General features: G+C 38.4%; 1 protein-coding gene and 12 non-coding genes across 13 annotated transcripts in view; 6 read left to right on the top strand and 7 right to left on the bottom strand.

Moving 5' to 3' along the window:
• Positions 1–2,013: 2,013 nt before the first annotated feature.
• TRNAA-AGC (transfer RNA alanine (anticodon AGC)) lies at positions 2,014–2,086 on the bottom strand. The gene has a single exon. It is a non-coding gene; the product is annotated as a tRNA-Ala (tRNA).
• A 109-nt stretch (positions 2,087–2,195) lies between these two features.
• Positions 2,196–2,268, top strand: TRNAA-AGC (transfer RNA alanine (anticodon AGC)). Its single transcript has one exon. It is a non-coding gene; the product is annotated as a tRNA-Ala (tRNA).
• Positions 2,269–3,175: 907 nt separating this feature from the next.
• Positions 3,176–3,248, bottom strand: TRNAA-AGC (transfer RNA alanine (anticodon AGC)). Its single transcript has one exon. It is a non-coding gene; the product is annotated as a tRNA-Ala (tRNA).
• A 2,878-nt stretch (positions 3,249–6,126) lies between these two features.
• TRNAA-AGC (transfer RNA alanine (anticodon AGC)) lies at positions 6,127–6,199 on the top strand. Its single transcript has one exon. It is a non-coding gene; the product is annotated as a tRNA-Ala (tRNA).
• Positions 6,200–7,049: 850 nt separating this feature from the next.
• TRNAA-AGC (transfer RNA alanine (anticodon AGC)) lies at positions 7,050–7,122 on the bottom strand. Its single transcript has one exon. It is a non-coding gene; the product is annotated as a tRNA-Ala (tRNA).
• A 128-nt stretch (positions 7,123–7,250) lies between these two features.
• Positions 7,251–7,323, top strand: TRNAA-AGC (transfer RNA alanine (anticodon AGC)). The gene has a single exon. It is a non-coding gene; the product is annotated as a tRNA-Ala (tRNA).
• Positions 7,324–9,382: 2,059 nt separating this feature from the next.
• On the bottom strand, positions 9,383–9,455 carry TRNAA-AGC (transfer RNA alanine (anticodon AGC)). The gene has a single exon. It is a non-coding gene; the product is annotated as a tRNA-Ala (tRNA).
• Positions 9,456–9,851: 396 nt separating this feature from the next.
• Positions 9,852–9,924, top strand: TRNAA-AGC (transfer RNA alanine (anticodon AGC)). The gene has a single exon. It is a non-coding gene; the product is annotated as a tRNA-Ala (tRNA).
• A 584-nt stretch (positions 9,925–10,508) lies between these two features.
• On the top strand, positions 10,509–10,581 carry TRNAA-AGC (transfer RNA alanine (anticodon AGC)). The gene has a single exon. It is a non-coding gene; the product is annotated as a tRNA-Ala (tRNA).
• Positions 10,582–13,479: 2,898 nt separating this feature from the next.
• On the bottom strand, positions 13,480–13,552 carry TRNAA-AGC (transfer RNA alanine (anticodon AGC)). Its single transcript has one exon. It is a non-coding gene; the product is annotated as a tRNA-Ala (tRNA).
• A 446-nt stretch (positions 13,553–13,998) lies between these two features.
• LOC138859914 (uncharacterized) overlaps positions 13,999–15,291 on the top strand; it is a 3,730-nt gene continuing 2,437 nt past the window's right edge. The window contains exon 1 of the mRNA XM_070116415.1: positions 13,999–14,161. Coding sequence (XP_069972516.1) covers positions 13,999–14,161 — 163 coding nt within the window. The remainder of the gene's footprint in view (positions 14,162–15,291) is intronic.
• Positions 14,269–14,341, bottom strand: TRNAA-AGC (transfer RNA alanine (anticodon AGC)). The gene has a single exon. It is a non-coding gene; the product is annotated as a tRNA-Ala (tRNA).
• On the bottom strand, positions 14,883–14,955 carry TRNAA-AGC (transfer RNA alanine (anticodon AGC)). Its single transcript has one exon. It is a non-coding gene; the product is annotated as a tRNA-Ala (tRNA).

Genomic DNA, 15,291 nt, shown 5'->3' on the forward strand with positions numbered 1-15,291 from the left:
GAACGGCGTTAAGGAAACCTTTCAGGAACAGTTTACTCGCATATATATATATATATATATATATATATATATATATATATATATATATATATATATATATATATATATATATATTATATATATATATATATATATATATATATATATATATATATGCATATATATGCATATAGATATTAATGTATATGCATATATACATATATATACATGTTACCCCAATGCCCAAAGACCCACTAATCTTCACCTACAAAGACCAATCTCAGTTACACCGATATTATCTAAGATTGTTTAACCATTGCTGGTCAATCGTCTTTTTGTATATTTTTCAGATTTAGAAAGGGACTCGGCTGTAATGATGCATTGCTTGTACTGGTGCATGAAGTGCAATCTGCTTTAGGTGAGGGTCATGAATCAAGGTTGTTTCTCTGGATATTAGTGCAGCTTTTGACACTTAATTATAAGATTTTATTTTAAAGTTGCAGTCTGTTGGTGTTGGCGGTAAAGTTATAAGTAATTTGATTGAATTTTGATCTGGTAGACAGCAGCGTGATCATGTTGAGGGTAGCGTTAGCTCGTATTCCCGTGTGTCCTCTGGGGTTCCTCAGGGTAGTGTTCTTGGCCCTTTGCTCTTCATTTTATATCCAAGCGATATGTGGTCCGGCATTACCAATAAGATGCCATATACTGATGTCACTTATCTCTATGCTGATATTCCTTCTCCAGCAACTAGGCATATAATAGTTGACAGTCTCACTATTGACCTGATTCAATCGTGGTGCTCTCGGTGGGGCATGAAATTAAATCCTGTCAGATCTAAGGAAATTATTGGGAGTCGATCTAGAACGCAGTTGCCTCATCATCCAAGTCTGCTGATTAATGGAGTTTCTTTTGCTTCAGGGGATAATCTGACGCTCTTGATTCAAATCTCACGTTTTGATTACAAAATAGGAAAATCCCACAATGCACAGACTAAATTTATTGAAATAGTTTGTTCATTATGATTTTCTACCATAGTATCATTTTTAGTGTTTTTCCACTCATTTGTATATATATATATATATGAATGAATATATAGGTATATATATGAATGTATATATTTATGTGTATGCATATACATGTGTATGAATATATATTTGTGTACGAATATGCACGTATATACATGTGTATTTTTATGTATATATGTATATATATATGCAATGAAAAACACAATACCGTGTGATAATATGGAAGAAAAACCCACAATGCACAAACTAGATTTATTGATGAAAGTGAGACAACAGTTTCGGAATCGTCCTCGATTCCATCTTCGGGTCTGCAGAGGCAAGGGAGAGTAAGTGGTATACATACTATTGTAAAATTCGCTGCCAACACGCGCGGCAAATCACAAATGTTTGCGTCGGGAAATTGTCTCAGTTCTCTCGTATAGGTAACGTTGCATGAAGTTTTGGCAGCGGTGGGATCGTGTGTACGAAACATTTATATTTCGCACAAATAATGATTATGCACAATCACTATATGTTCTGTCATCACTGTTGCTGTTGGCGATTCGCTCCTCCCATAGGTGCGAGGCACGTGTCACTGTTACCAATGTGTTGCAGCTATCATTGGTCTTTCTCATTCGTGCAATAAATTAAATGTTCGTTGTCATTTCTGTTTACTTAGCAAACTGTCACTACATATGGATGTGCACGATATGGATTAATGGGTTAAATACTCAAATCAAATTTAGTTCCGAGACACCACAATGGCGGATAGTAACAGAGACGACCCGGGCAGGCCGGCGCCCAGTGCCCATCGAGCGATGCTGACCCAGCATGACCGCCCAGGGGTCATGCTGGTCAGATCACATACAGGACACGTGAACAGCACTCACACACACGGTAATATACATTCTTTTTCGCTCACTCATTCGTCTGATGATTGTGACTGATTTGTTATGCTTGTGTCAGGTGGCATTTCCACAATAGACACTAAATTCTTAAAGGTAATAAACAACTAAAGCTAAATGTAAGCTGGAGATGCGGGGTATCGATCCCCGTACCTCTCACATGCTAAGCGAGCGCTCTACCACTTGAGCTACATCCCCTGTGGTAAAGTGCGAGTTCACCAACCTGGACAAAAACGTTTGTGATTCGCCGCGCGTGTTGGCAGCGAAGCCCACAACCGACTCGGCCAACCACACACGTTGTACCACAGGGGATGTAGCTCAAGTGGTAGAGCGCTCGCTTAGCATGTGAGAGGTACGGGGATCGATACCCCGCATCTCCAGCTTATTTTTAGCTTCAGTTGTTGATTGCCTTTAGGTAACTCGTTGTAAATATATGATATGTTTCTTTAGTATTTAGGAACCGCTTGGTAAGGTTGGCTTAGAGTTGCCAGTTACATTGCAAAGCTTAAATGTAGAGTTTAATGAATAATCACGCCTGTTGTCTTCTCAGTTTTCACTTTATAATGGGCTTCATGGTTTATCTCGTAACTATGTAATGTTTGATGATTAACGAAAACATTTTATTAATCGTCCTGGTGACACTCTCTCTATTGTTCTCACTTCCTTTCCTTCTCTCTCTCTTTTGTTCTCTCAATCGGCTTACTTAGAGTAAATGCTTCCACCTCACAAACGCATGAACGGCGTTAAGGAAACCTTTTAAGAACAGTTTACTCAGTGGAAATGAAGTACAAATTCACTCATTCGACATGCATATATATAAACATATATTACATATATATATATATATATATATATATATATATATATATATATATATATGTGTGTGTGTGTGTGTGTGTGTGTGTGTGTGTGTGTGTGTGTGTCTATGTGTGTGTGTGTGTGTGTGTGTGTGTGTGTGTGTGTGTGTGTGTGTGTTTAGTTCCGTTGCTGTACACTCGGGACGCGCAGACACAATGGCGGATAGTAACAGAGACGACCCGGGCAGGCCGGCGCCCAGTGCCCATCGAGCGATGCTGACCCAGCATGACCGCCCATGGGTCATACTGGTCATATCACATACAGGAACGTGAACAGCACTCACACACATACACACGGAAATTTACATTCTTTTTGTCTCACTCATGCGTCTAATGTTTGCGACTGATCTGTTATGCTTGTGTCTGGTGGAATTTCCACAAAATACACTAAATTCTTGAAGGCAATGAACGACTGAAGCTAAATGTAAGCTGGAGATGCGGGGTATCGATCCCCGTACCTCTCACATGCTAAGCGAGCGCTCTACCACTTGAGCTACATCCCCTGTGGTAATTAGTGAGTGGTTGGCCGTGTCGCTTGTGGGCTTCGCTGCCAACACGCGCGGCGAATCACAAACGTTTGCGCCGGGAAATCGTCTTGGTTGTCCGGTTTGTGAACGTTGTTTTTAAGCATTTGCCGTTTAGAAATGGTTGATTGTTTACAGGGATTATAGTATATTTCATGGGTATAAAGGATATATATTATATATATGCATATATGTTTTTTTTTTTTTTTTTGTATATATATGTTTAAATGCCATGAAATATACTGCAATCCCAATAGTCAATCAATCCTTTGTAGATAACAAATATTCAAAAACTTTAACGTTCAGCAAACCAGACAACCAAGACGATTTCCCGGCGCAAACGTTTGTGATTTGCCGCGCGTGTTGGCAGCGAAGCCCACAAGAAACACAGCCAACCACACAATTTACCACAGAGAATGTAGCTCAAGTGGTAGAGCGCTCGCTTAGCATGTGAGAGGTACGGGGATCGATACCCCGCATCTCCAACTTGCATTTAACTTCAATTGTTGATTGCCTTAAAGAATATATTGTAAATATATATATATTTTTTTTATATATATTTAGAAACTTAGCTTCGTAAAGTTGATTTAAAGTTGCCAGTTACATTGCAAAGCTTAATGGTCGGTTTTAATGAATAATCACGCCTCTTGTCTTCTAAGTTTTCACTTTACAATGGGCTTGATGGTTTAACTCGTAAATATGCAATGTTTGATGATTAACGAAAACATTATATTAATCGTCATGGTGACATTTTTATTCTCTCAGTCGCCTTACTTAGAGTAAATGCTTCCATCTCACAAACGCATGAACGACGTTAAAGAGTGAAAATAAAGTACAAATTCACTCATTCGACATGTGTATATATATATATATATATATATATGTGTGTGTGTGTGTGTGTGTGTGTGTGTGTGTATGTGTGTGTGTGTGTGTGTGTGTGTGTGTGTGTATATATATATATATATATACATATATATATACATATATATATATATATATGTACACACATATATATGTGTGCGTGTGTAAATATATAGAGATAGAGATATTTGCGTGTATATGTATATGTATATATATATATATATATATATATATATATATATATATATATATATAAATGTTACCCCAATGATCAAGGGCTCACTAGTCTTCACCTACAAAGGCCCATTTCAATTACACCAATTTTATCTAAGGTTTTTGAACGCTTGCGTGTCAAACGTCTTTTTGTACATTTGGGACCGTTTCTTCCAGAGACTAAGTTTAGTTTTAGAAAGGAACTCGGCTGTAATGATGCATTGGTTATGTCGGTTCATGAAGTGCACGAGATTTGATTTATAAGATGCAGTCTGTTGGTGCTAAAGTTTTAAGTGTCTTAACTGAATTTTGATCTGGTAGACAGCAGCGTGTTCATGTTGATGGTAGTTTTAGCTCGTATTCCCGTGTCATCTGGGGTTCCTCAGGGTAGTGTTCTTGGCCCTTTGCTCCTCATTTTATATCCAAGCGATATGTGGTCCGGCATTACCAATGAGATGCCATACGCTGATGTTACTTATCTCTATGCTGATATTCCTTCTAAGGCAACTAGGCAAATAATAGCTGATGACCTGATGATGATTCAATCATGGTGCTCTCGTTGGAGCATGAAATTAAATCATGTCAATTCCAAGGAAATTATTGGGAGTCGGTCAAGAACGTAGTTGTCTCAGCATCTAAGTCTGCTGATTAACGTCACGTCCCATAGGTCCTCCCATTGCTGTACAACCGGGACGCGGAGACACAATGGCGGATAGTAACAGAGAGACGACCCGGGCAGGCCGGCGCCCAGTGCCCATGCAGCGATGCTGACCCAGCATGACCGCCCAGGGGTCATGCTGGTCGTATCACATACAGGACACGTGGACAGCACTCACACACACGGAAATTTGCATTTTGTCTCACTCATTCGTCTGTAATAGCTGCTGTTGGTGATTGATCTGTCATGCTTGTGTTTGGTGGTATTTAGACAACATACACTGAATTCTTAAAGTCAATAAACAATTAATGCTAAACATAAGTTGGAGATGCGGGGTATCGATCCCCGTACCTCTCACATGCTAAGCGAGCGCTCTACCAGCTACATCCCCTGTGGTAATAAGTGAGTGGTTGGCCGTGTCTATTGTGGGCTTCGCTGCCAACACTCGCGGCGAATCACAAACGTTTGCGAAGAAAAATCGTCTCGATTGTCAGTTTGGTGAACGTTCTCTGAAGTCTAACTATTTCGGTTTAGAAATAGTTTATGCCTTTAGGAATTGCAGTATATTTGTGTGTATATATATATATATATATATATATATATATATATATATATATATCTGTGTATACATATGTACAGCTACATAGAAAAATGTTAGAAAATCATGGTAAACATTCTGACAGAAAAAACGATACTTATACTAATTTTCTAAATACTTTGGATGTGCGTGACTCAACTGAATATTGCAAGGCATTTCCCATACTTTACGGAAATGAAAATATCTTACAGTGAACCCAGATTAATTCTGAAACGACTACTTGAAATAAGTCAGAACGAGACAAATTCGAAACAAATTACCGACCCTTCCGTAATTTCTGATCGTTATTGGTTGTTACCACTCCTAACGATGGCTCTCTGTGTAGCTGTACACACATGTATATCCATACATATAGGCCTATACCTATATGCATGTATGTATAACTATGTACATGTATTTCAACTGAATTCCCATGAAACATACTGTAATCCCTATAAACGATAAACCGCGCAAACGTTTGTGATTTGCCGCGCGTGTTGGCAGCGAAGCACAAAACACACACTGCCAACCACATACTTATTACCACAGGGGATGTAGCTCAAGTGGTAGAGCGCTCGCTTAGCATGTGAGAGGTACGGGGATCGATACCCCGCATCTCCAACTAATTTTTAGCTCCAGTTGTTGATTGCCTTTTATATGTTTTTTTTCTGTATTTAGGAACTTCGCTTGGTAAGGTTGGCTTAGAGTTGCCAGTTACATTGCAAAGCTTAAAGGTCGGTTTTAGTGAATAATCAAGCCTCTTGTCTTCTCAGTTTTCACTTTACAATGGGCTTGATGGTTTAACTCGTAAATATGCAATGTCTGATGATTAACGAAAACATTTTATTAATCGTCCTGGTGACATTCTCTCTATTGTTGTCACTCTCTTTCCTTCTTTGACTCTCTCTTTTGTTCTCTCAATTGGCTTACTTAGAGTAAATGGTTCCACCTCACAAACGCATGAACGGCGTTAATGAAACCTTTTAGGAGCAGTTTTCTCGGTGGAAATGAAGTACAAATTCACTCATTCGACATGCATATATATAAACATATATATATATATATATATATATATATATATATATATATATATATATGTGTGTGTGTGTGTGTGTGTGTGTGTGTGTGTGTGTGTGTGTGTGTGTGTGTGTGTGTTTAGTTTCGTTGCTGTACACTCGAGGCGCGGAGACACCACAATGGCGGATAGTAAGAGAGACGACCCGGGCAGGCCGGCGCCCAGTGCCCATCGAGCGATGCTGACCCAGCATGACCGCCCAGGGGTCATGCTGGTCATATCACATACAGGACACGTGAACAGCACTCACCCACATACGCACAGATATTTACATTCTTTTTCTTTCAGTCATTCGCCTGATGTTTGTGACTGATCTACTATGTTTGTGTCTTGTAGAATTTCCACAATATACACTAAATTCTTGAAGGCAATGAACAACTAATGCTAAAAATAAGCTGGAGATGCGGGGTATCGATCCCCGTACCTCTCACATGCTAAGCGAGCGCTCTACCACTTGAGCTACATCCCCTGTGATAAAGTGCGAGTTCACTAACCTGGACAAGCGAGACGTTTTCTCCCGCAAACGTTTGTGATTCGCCGCACGTGTTGGCAGCGAAGCCCACAACCGACACGGCCAACCACTCACTTATTACCACAGGGGATGTAGCTCAAGTGGTAGAGCGCTCGCTTAGCATGTGAGAGGTACGGGGATCGATACCCCGCATCTCCAACTAATTTTTAGCTTCGGTTGTTGATTGCCTTTAGGTAACTCGTTGTATAAATATATGGTATGTTTCTTTAGTATTTAGGAACTTCGCTTGATAAGGTTGGCTTTTACATTGCAAAGATGTTTGATGATTAACGAAAACATTTATTCCATTGTAATTGTCCTGGTGACCCTCTCTCTATTGTTCTTCTTTCTCCCTTTCCTTTTTTGACTCTCTCTTTTGTTCTCTCAATCGGCTTACCTAGAGTAAATGCTTCCACCTCACAAACGCATGAACGGCGTTAAAGAAACCTTTTAAGAACAGTTTACTAGGTGGAAATGAAGTACAAATTCACTCATTCGACATGCATATATATACATAAGTAATGTGTATATATATTTACGCATATGTACGTATATATACATTTAGATATTTACGTATATGCATATATGCATATATATATATATATATATATATATATATATATATATATATACATGTTACCCCAATGCCCAAGGGCCCACTAATCTTCACCCACATAGGCCAATATCAGTTACACCGATATTATCTAAGATTGTTTAACCTTTGCTGGTCAATCGTCTTTTTATATATTTGAGACCTTTTCTTCCAGATTTAGAAAGGTACTCAGCTGTAATGATGCAATGTTTATGTTGGTGAATGAAATGCAGTTTGCTTTAAAAAAGGGTCTTGAGTCAAGGTTGTTTCTCCGGTTTTTAGTGCAGCTTTTGACGCTGTTAATCACATTTTATTTTTAAGTTGCTGTCTGTTGGTGGTAAAGTTATAAGTATTTTAATTCAATTTTGATATGGTAGACAGAAGCATGTTCATGTTGATGGTAGTTTTAGCTCGTATTCCCGTGTGCATTCTAGTGTTCCTCAAGGTAGTGTTCTTGGCCCTTTGCTCTTCATTTTATATCCAAGCGATATGTGGTCCGGCATTACCAATAAGATGCCATTTGCTGATGTTACTTATCTCTATGCTGATATTCCTTCTCCGGCAACTAGGCAAATCGTGGATGACAGTCTTCCTGTTGACCTCATGATGATTCAATCATGGTGCTCTCGTTGGGGCATGAAATTAAATCATGTCAAGTCCAAGGAAATTATTGGGAGTCTGTCAAGAACATAGTTGTCTCAGCATCTAAGTCTGCTGATTAACGTCACGTCCCATAGGTCCTCCCATAGTTCCGTTGCTGTACACTCGGGACGCGGAGACACAATGGCGGATAGTAACAGAGACGACCCGGGCAGGCCGGCGCCCAGTGCCCATCGAGCGATGCTGACCCAGCATGACCGCCCAGGGGTCATGCTGGTCGTATCACATGCAGGACACGTGAGCAGCACTGACCCACCCACACACGGTAATTTACATTTTGTCTCACTCATTCGTCTGTAATAGCTGCTGTTTGTGATTGATCTGTTATGCTTGTGTCTGGTGGTATTTACACAATATACACTGAATTCTTGAAGGCAATAAACAATTAATGCATAATAAAAGTTGGGGTATCGATCCCCGTACCTCTCACATGCTAAGCGAGCGCTCTACCACTTGAGCTACATCCCCTGTGATAATAAGTGGTTGGCTGTGTTTATTGTAAAATTCGCTGCCAACACGCGCGGCAAATCACAAACGTTTGCGTCGGGAAATTGTCTCAATTCTCTCGTATAGGTAACGTTGCCTGAAGTTTTGCCAGCGGTGGGATCTTGTGTACGATACCTTTTAATTTCGAACAAATAATGATTATGCACAATCACTATATGTTCTCTCATCACTGTTGCTGTTGGCGAATCGCACCTCCCATATGCGCGAGGGACGTGTCACTATTACCAATGTGTTGCTGACCCAGCACAACCGTCCAGGGATCGTGCTGGTCATATAACATACAGGACACGTGGACAGCACTCACCCACATACACGCGGAAATTTATATTCTTTTTATCTCACTCGTTCGTCTGTAATAGCTGATGTTTGCGACTGATCTGCTATGCTTATGTGTGGTGTTATTTTCACAGTATACACTAAATTCTTGAAAGCAATAAACGACTGAAGCTAAATGTAAGTTGGAGATGCGGGGTATCGATCCCCGTACCTCTCACATGCTAAGCGAGCGCTCTACCACTTGAGCTACATCCCCTGTGGTAAAGTGTTTAGTTAGTCGTGTCTCTTGTGGCTCCGCTGCGAATCATAAACGTTTGCGCGGGGAAAACGTCTCACTTTTCAGTTTGGTCAACGTTGTTTATATATATAACTGCGGTTTAGGAATTGTTGATTGTTTATATTTCATGGGGTTGAAGTTGATATATATTATATATATGCATATATATGTATATATTTGTGTATATATATGGTTAAACGCCATGAAATATACTGCAATCCCAATAGTCAATAAATCATCTGTAGATAACATTTATTAAAAAACTTCAACGTTCAGCAAACCAGACAATTCCCCGCCTAAAACGTTAGTGATTCGCCACACGTGTTGGCAGCGAAGCCCACAATAGACACGGCCAACCATTCTCTTATTACCACAGGGGATGTAGCTCAAGTGGTAGAGCGCTCGCTTAGCATGTGAGAGGTACGGGGATCGATACCCCGCATCTCCAACTTACTTCTAGCTTCAGTTCTTGATTGCCTTAAAGAATATGTTGTAAATATATGGTATGTTTTTTTTTTTTTTTGTATTTAGAAACTTACCTTGATAAAGTTGGCTTAGAGTTGCCAGTTATATTGCAAAGCTTAAAGGTCGGTTTTAATGAATAATCACGCCTCTTGTCTTCTCAGTTTTCACTTTACAATGGGCTTGATGGTTTAACTCGTAAATATGCAATGTCTGATGATTAACGAAAACATTTTATTAATCGTCCTGGTGACATTCTCTCTATTGTTGTCACTCTCTTTCCTTCTTTGACTCTCTCTTTTGTTCTTTCAATCGGCTTACCTAGAGTAAATGCTTCCACCTCACAAACGCATGAACGGCGTTAAAGAAATCTTTTAAGAACAGTTTACTCATTGGAAATGAAGTACAAATTCACTCATTCGACACTTGAGCTACATCCCCTGTGGTAAAGTGCGAGTTCACCAACCTGGACAAGCGAGACGTTTTCCTCCCGTAAACGTTTGTGATTCGGAGAGCGTGTTGGCAGCGAAGCCCACAACAGACTCGGCCAACCACGTGTCCTCAGTTACAGGGGATGTAGCTCAAGTGGTAGAGCGCTCGCTTAGCATGTGAGAGGCACGGGGATCGATACCCCGCGTCTCCAACTTATTTTTAGCTTCAGTTGTTGATTGCCTTTAGGTAACTCGTTGTAAATATATGGTAAGTTTGTTTTTTTGTGTGTGTGTGTGTTTAGGAACTTAGCTTGTTAAAGTTGGTTAAAAGTTGCGTTACATTACAAAGCTTAAAGGTTGGTTTTAATGAATAATCACGCCTCTTGTCTTCTCAGTTTTCACTTTACAATGGGCTTGATGATTCTTCTCGTAAATATGCAATGTTTGATGATTAACGAAAACATTCTATTAATCGTCCTGGTGACATTCTCTCTATTGTTGTCACTCTCTTTCCTTCTTTGACTCTCTCTTTTGTTCTCTCAATTGGCTTACTTAGAGTAAATGCTTCCACCTCACAAACGCATGAACGGCGTTAAAGAAATCTTTTAAGAACAATTTACTCATTGGAAATGAAGTACAAATTCACTCATTCGACATGCATATATCTATATACATAAGTATACATGTGTGCATATATATTTACATGTATATACTTATGTGTACGTATATATGCATATATATATATATATATATATATATATATATATATATATATATATATATATATATATATATATATATATATACATATATATACATGTTACCCCAATGCCCAAGGGCCCACTAATCTTCACCTACATAGGCCTATATCAATTTCACCGATATTATCTAAGATTGTTTAACCTTTGCTGGTCAATTGTCTTTTTGTATATTTGAGACCTTTTCTTCCAGATTTAGAAAGGGACTCAGCTGTAATGATGCAATGTTTATGTTGATGCATGAAATGCAGTTTGCTTTAAAAAAGGATCTCGAGTTAAGGTTGTTTCCAGCTTATTTTTAGCTTCAGTTGTTGATTGCCTTTAGGTAACTCATTGTAAATATATGATATGTTTCTTTAGTATTGAGGAACTTCGCTTGGTAAGGTTGGCTTTTACATTGCAAAGCTTAAAGGTCGGTTTTAGTGAATAATCACGCCTCTTGTCTTAGTTTTCACTTTACAATGGGCTTGATGATTTATCTCGTAAATATGCAATGTCTGATGATTAACGAAAACATTTATTCCATTGTAATTGTCCTGGTGACACTCTCTCTATTGTTCTCCCTTTCCCTTTTTGACTCTCTTTTGTTCTCTCGATCGGCTTACTTAGAGTAAATGCTTCCACCTCACAAACGCATGAACGGCGTTAAAGAAAACTTTTAAGAACAGTTCATTCGGTGGAAATGAAGTACAAATTCACTCAATCGACATGCATATATATACATATGTATATATATATTTACATATATATACTTATATGTACGTATAGATGCATATAGATATTAACGTATATGCATATATACATATATATACATGTTACCCCAATGCCCAAAGACCCACTAATCTTCACCTACATAGACCAATCTCAATTACACCGATATTATCTAAGATTGTTTAAACATTGCTGGTCAATCGTGTTTTTGTATATTTGAGACCGTTTCTTTCAGATTTCGAAAGGGACTCGGTTGTAATGATGCATTGCTTATACTGGTGCATGAAGTGCAATCTGCTTCGGATGAGGGTCATGAGTCAAGGTTGTTTCTCTGGATTATAGTGCAGCTTTTGACACTTAACTATAAGATTTTATTTTAAAGTTGCAGTCTGTTGGTGTTGGTGGTAAAGTTAAAACTAATTTGATTGAATTTTGATTTGGTGAACAGCAGCGTGTTCATGTTGATGGTAGTTTTATCTCGTATTCCCGTGTGTCCTCTGGTGTTCCTCAGGGCAGTGTTCTTGGCCCTTTGCTCTTCATTATATATCCAGGCGATACCAGGCATTACCAATAAGATGCCATATGCTGATGTTACTTATCTCTATGCTGATAGTCCTTCTCCGGCAACTCGGCTAATAATAGCTGACAGTCTCCCTGTTGACCTGATGATTCAATCGTGGTGCTCTCGTTGGGGCATGAAATTAAATCTTGTCAGATATAAGGAAATATTGGGAGTCGGTCTTGAATGCAGTTGCCTCAGCATCCAAGTCTGCTGATTAATGGAGTTTTTTTTTATTTTACTTCAGTGGATAATCTGACGCTCTTGATTCAAATCTCACGTTTTAATTGCAAATTGGGAAAATCCTACAATGCACAGACTAAATTTATTGAAATAGTTTGTTCATTATGTTTTTTTTTTACAATAGTATCAACACTCATGTGTATATATATATATATATATATATATATATATATATATATATATATATATATATATATATATATATATGTATATATATATGAATAGATATATAGGTATATATATAAATGTATATATTTATGTGTATGAATATATATTTGTATACGTATATACATGTGTGTATGTATAGGTATATGTGTATATATGTATATATATATATATATGTGCATATATATGTAGACATGTTTATATGCATATATACATATGTATGCATATACGCATGCATACATATATATGTATATATACATACATATGTGTATATATATGAATATATATGTATATGTATCCACACGCATTTCTGATATTCTTAAAAGGATTTGTCGCTGTCCACGAGTTCGTGAGCTGGAAGCATTTACTCTTAAGTAAGCCGAATGAGAGAACCAGAGAGAGAAAAACAAGGAAGGAAAGGGAGAATGAAGCAGGAGAAAGAGAGTGAGTCGCCAGAATGATAATAATTGGAATAAATACTTTCGTTAAGTATTAAATGTTGCATAATCACGAGACACGATTAATAATGGAAAGAAAATGAAACCAATCTTTATGCTTCGTATTGTAATTGGCAACTCTAAGCTAACATTGCCAACTGAAGTTCCCAAAGACAAAAAAGTCATACCATTTACTTAAAGAAAATTATGTAAAGCAACATGCATTTCAATGTAATTTGGAGATGCGGGGTATCGATCCCCGTGCCTCTCACATGCTAAGCGAGCGCTCTACCACTTGAGCTACATCCCCTGTGATGATAAATAAGTGGTCAGCCGGGTCTATTGTAAAATTCGCTGCCAACACGCGCGGCAAATCACAAACGTTTGCGCCGGGAAATTGTCTCAATTCTCTGGTATAGGTAACGTTGCCTGAAGTTTTGGCAGCGGTGGGATCTTGTGTACGAAACCTTTTTATTTCACACAAATAATGATTATGCACAATCACTATATGTTCTGTCATCACTGTTGCTGTTGGCGAATCGCTCTTCCCATAGGTGCGAGGGACGTGTCACTGTTACCAATGTGTTGCAGCTATCATTGGTCTTTATCATACGTGCAACAAATTAAATGTTCGTTGCCATTTCTGCTTACTTAGCAAACTATCAATACATATAGATACACATGATATGGATTAATGGGTTAAATACTCGAGTTAATTTTAGTTCCGTTGCTGTACACTCGAGGCGCGGAGACACAATGGCGGATAGTAACAGAGACGACCCGGGCAGGCTGGCGCCCAGTGCCCATCGAGCGATGCTGACCCAGCATGACCGCCCAGGGGTCATGCTGGTCATATCACATACAGGGCACGTGGACAGCACTCACACAGACGGAAATTTACATTTTGTCTCACTCATTCGTCTGTAATAGCTGATGTTTGCGACTGATCTGTTTTGTGTCAGGTGGCATTTCCACAATATACACTAAATTCTTGAAGGCAATAAACGACTGAAACTAAATGTAAGCTGGAGATGCGGGGTATCGATCCCCGTACCTCTCACATGCTAAGCGAGCGCTCTACCACTTGAGCTACATCCCCTGTGGTAAATTGAGTGGTTGGCCGTGTCTGTTGTGGGCTTCGCTGCCAACACGCGCGGCGAATCACAAACGTTTGCGCCGGGAAATCGTCTTGGTTGTCCGGTTTGTGAACGTTGTTTTTAAACATTTACCATTTAGAAATGGGTTATTGTTTATAAAGATTACAGTATATTTCATGGGGTTTAAATTGATATGAATGTGTATATGAATATATATGTATACATATATACATAGAGACAAAGAGTCAAGAAGGAAAGGGATTAAAAAGCAGATGAGATTGAGAGTGAGTCACCAAGTCTATTGTGATTGGAATAAAATGCTTTCGTTAATGACCAAACGTAATTTACGATCATTGTAAAGTTACTCGTAAGACATATGATTAATTATTGAAAGAAAATAAATCCAACCCTTAAGCTTTGCATTTTAATTGGCAACTCTAGGTCAACTTTACCAACTAGTGAAGTTCCCAAATACTAAAAATACATTCCATATATTTACAACCATTTATTTAAGGCAATCAACAACTGAAGCTAAAAGTAAGTTGGAGATGCGGGGTATCGATCCCCGTACCTCTCACATGCTAAGCGAGCGCTCTACCACTTGAGCTACATCCCCTGTGACTGAGGACACGTGGTTGGCCGACTCATTTGTGGGCTTCGCTGTCAACACGCGCGGCGAATCACAAACGTTTGCGCCGGGAAATCGTCTTGGTTGTATACATATATATATATATATATATATATATATATATATATATATATATATATATATATATGTGTGTGTGTGTGTGTGTGTGTGTGTGTGTATATATGTATGTGTATACATATGTATGTTTATATATATACATTTATTTATTTATATTTATATGTATGTGTATATAAATACATATGTATACACATATAAGCATATATATGTTTGTATATCTATATATTTATATATATGTATAAACAG

The sequence above is a fragment of the Penaeus vannamei genome, chromosome 3 (genome assembly GCF_042767895.1).
Source record: "Penaeus vannamei isolate JL-2024 chromosome 3, ASM4276789v1, whole genome shotgun sequence".
Classification (NCBI taxonomy): domain Eukaryota; kingdom Metazoa; phylum Arthropoda; class Malacostraca; order Decapoda; family Penaeidae; genus Penaeus; species Penaeus vannamei.